General features: G+C 39.3%; 1 protein-coding gene across 1 annotated transcript; it reads right to left on the bottom strand.

The window, feature by feature from the left end:
- Positions 1 to 926: 926 nt before the first annotated feature.
- On the bottom strand, positions 927 to 2,552 carry LOC112095680 (disease resistance protein RPP13-like). The gene has a single exon (XM_024177783.1). It carries the CDS (start codon positions 2,550 to 2,552, stop codon positions 927 to 929), a length of 1,626 nt encoding a protein of 541 aa, XP_024033551.1.
- Between the last annotated feature and the right edge of the window lie 445 nt (positions 2,553 to 2,997).

Genomic DNA, 2,997 nt, shown 5'->3' with positions numbered 1-2,997 from the left:
CTTGGGGTTTCATTTGATCTATGAAACCTTGGATTGTTTCAAATTTTCTTCTCTGTTTCATCGATGAGTCCCGATGGCTATACAGAATCGTTTTTCCTCTACTGCAAGCAGGGGCTTTGGGGCGACTGCAAGGAACTGGGATGATGGTACGTGTTTAAGCGTTCAAATTTACAGAGAAGGAATTGAGCAAGCGTTGATTGTGCCTCCAGCTTTTCTCATTTTTGCTCCAAAAAGCTCCATGACTAGTTGTTCCAAGAACTTTTCAGCAGTTGACTCATTATTGTTTGGACTGAAACCTTCAGCTACCCACAATTGATACAATTAAATTTTCAAGAAAAAGGTAATGTGAAATGGTATTAAATCCTCTTATAATTTAAACTTATATGGGTTTTGAAGAATCTTATGATATATGTGTATTCTTATTTATATACAATCAAGATTTATTCATTATTTTATTTCATATAATAACACATAATTACATAATCGTAGTAGCTCAGATCAGTATAGAATCCTAAAATGTGGAATATGAAAACATTTGATACCCACTAGAGATATGCCAAGTATCTAGCCAATTCTTTTCTAATGACACAATTCCATGGTAGAAGATGAGAAAAGGTCGTCGGTAACTTTTAGTGGCACTCCTGCAGGCACTAACTTAATCCCAATGTTCTCTCCATTTTTCAGTTGGAACGATGTTAGCAAGTCTATTTGAGAGAGCTAACAGTCTAATTCAATAATGGGCTGAAGATCTGTTTCTAATTCTCCATCAATTTGATCTTTTATAGCATTTGATCGCAACATAATCCAAGCTGTGTTGTATCCACAGTCACTCAGCAAAGAAGTAACGATTTCGTATCTCTGCGTAAAGGTTTTGAATATGTTGTTTAGCAGCCTAGGGCAACGTGACTCCTTCCCTTCCCGTCTCATCACGCGGTATTCCTAGCATGCAAAGTAAATTCATCAGCTGTATGATCTATATAGCTAAAGGGCATGTCTAGGGTGTAAAGGTTCAGAAGATTGCTTAATAATGATGAAGGCAGGATTTTGAGGGAAGGGATATTCAACTTTAAATATCTCAAAAGAAATAAATTTTCAATTCCAGATGGATATTGGATGAGAACAAGAGATCCCAAGTCCAATACTCTAAGAAATTCCAACATTAGACAAATTATCCCCCAATCTATTGGGTCAAGGTGGTCGCTTTTTGAAGTGAAGTACAACAAAGAATGCATGTGCGAGTCATCATCAACAAAGTGAACAAAATCACTCTGTTTATCAAAAACGTTGATCCGTTTAACATTCTTTTTTGATTTACGTTCTGAAACCATGAACGAGAGAAAGATAAATTCCACCTCGGAAGCCACTGCTAACAATACAGGACGGCAACGACCGGGAATAGAGCATGTGTTGATTGTGCCTCCAGTTCTTCTCTTATTTGCTTCGACAAAGCCTCTGTTGATTAGTTGCTCTAAGTACTTCTCAGCAGTTGCCTCACTGTTGTCTGGAATGAAACCCTCAGCTATCCACAAATGATATAACTGCCTGGTGGATATCTCTAGGTGTGCAGGAAACACAGATAAGTAGAGAAAACAAAGTTTCAAGTGAAAAGGTAGCTTGCAAGATATGACGGTTAGACGCCCCATGGGTCCCTCGATTGCTTCCTCTATATTTTGTTCTAATGAGATGCTTCCATGATATAAGATGAGGAAAGGCCATCCTTGGTAGGTAACTCTCAATGGTCCTCCAGTGGGCACTATATCAAGGCGAACGTTCTCTCCATTTTCGAACTGAAATGAGGTGACCATCTCAATTAGAGTGAGTGTGATTAGCACTCTACTTCCATTCTGATTATCCGGAAGGATTTCTCGAATAGCATCAAATAGCTCTGTGCTCCACACATCATCAAGCACAATCAAATACCGCTTAGTCATTAGATATTCACCAAGAATAATTTTTTTCATTTCATAATCTTTATCCTTTATTTTACTCAACATAGAAAAAAGCAATAGAATCACAGTAACAATATCTAATATTTGGTCAGGGTCATATTGATAAGGCGCTGGAATCCAAGTGAGATAATCAAAATAATGCTTCACATAACTGCTGTTGTAAGCCTCCGCAGTGAAAGCCGTCTTGTCCAACCCAATGCTATCGAGTATGGCCACCACCGAAAGCTGAGTTGGTCCCTCGATCGATAGATCTAACAACTCCTCCATTCTATCATCTAGGCCCACCGTGTTCCTATTCTTAGAAGATGAAGATGCAGGAAAATAACCGGATTCAGCTTCAACACTTCTGAAGTCATCCATGATTTCGGGATCGATGTGCTTAAGTTGTTGAACCCGTTGCTTAATCTTAGTGATTCTGCTTTGGAGTCCTTGCAGAGCATAAAAAATGTCCTTGCTGCAGCTGCTTTGACTCTTCTGTTGAGTGATGCTGTTGATGAATGTGTCAATGACCCTCTCAGATTCATACGTAAAGCAATTGATTTCATCCATAACGGTCGCCAGATCTAGGTCATCAATTTCCTCTTCTCCGATCTTTTCCACCATAAGCCAGGAAGTTTCATTTTCAAATTCCCTCAGCCAAGAAGTAACGATTTCAGTCTCGGCATGAAGGTTCTGAATAGGTTGTTTTGCAGCATCAGGCAACGTGACTTCTTCACCAGCTAACACCCGTCCCAGCCTCTCTGAAAATAGTCTGAAGTTGATGCCCATATCTCCTCCTCTCTTAGATTCACCCCGAAATCAGTCCTATAGCATGCAAAGAAATAGTTAAAAAGAGAGAGGGGGGGGGGGGGGGGGGGGGGAAGAAAGTATGCTTTAAAGCTCTCAATTCAAACATTAGTGTTGGCTCCCGTACCTCCCTTCTCTTAGCTAGTTCTCCAGTCAAGAAGTTGAATCAAGATCGTTGACTCTGAAATTAGAACATATCAAGGCAGAATCTTTGTTTTAAAAAAAAATTCATTGTTAAAACTTCTTAGCTCTTAATTCAAAT

The sequence above is a fragment of the Citrus clementina genome, unplaced genomic scaffold (genome assembly GCF_000493195.1).
Source record: "Citrus clementina cultivar Clemenules unplaced genomic scaffold, Citrus_clementina_v1.0 scaffold_1, whole genome shotgun sequence".
Classification (NCBI taxonomy): Eukaryota; Viridiplantae; Streptophyta; class Magnoliopsida; order Sapindales; family Rutaceae; genus Citrus; species Citrus x clementina.
This window is presented reverse-complemented; position numbering and strand designations above follow the sequence as displayed.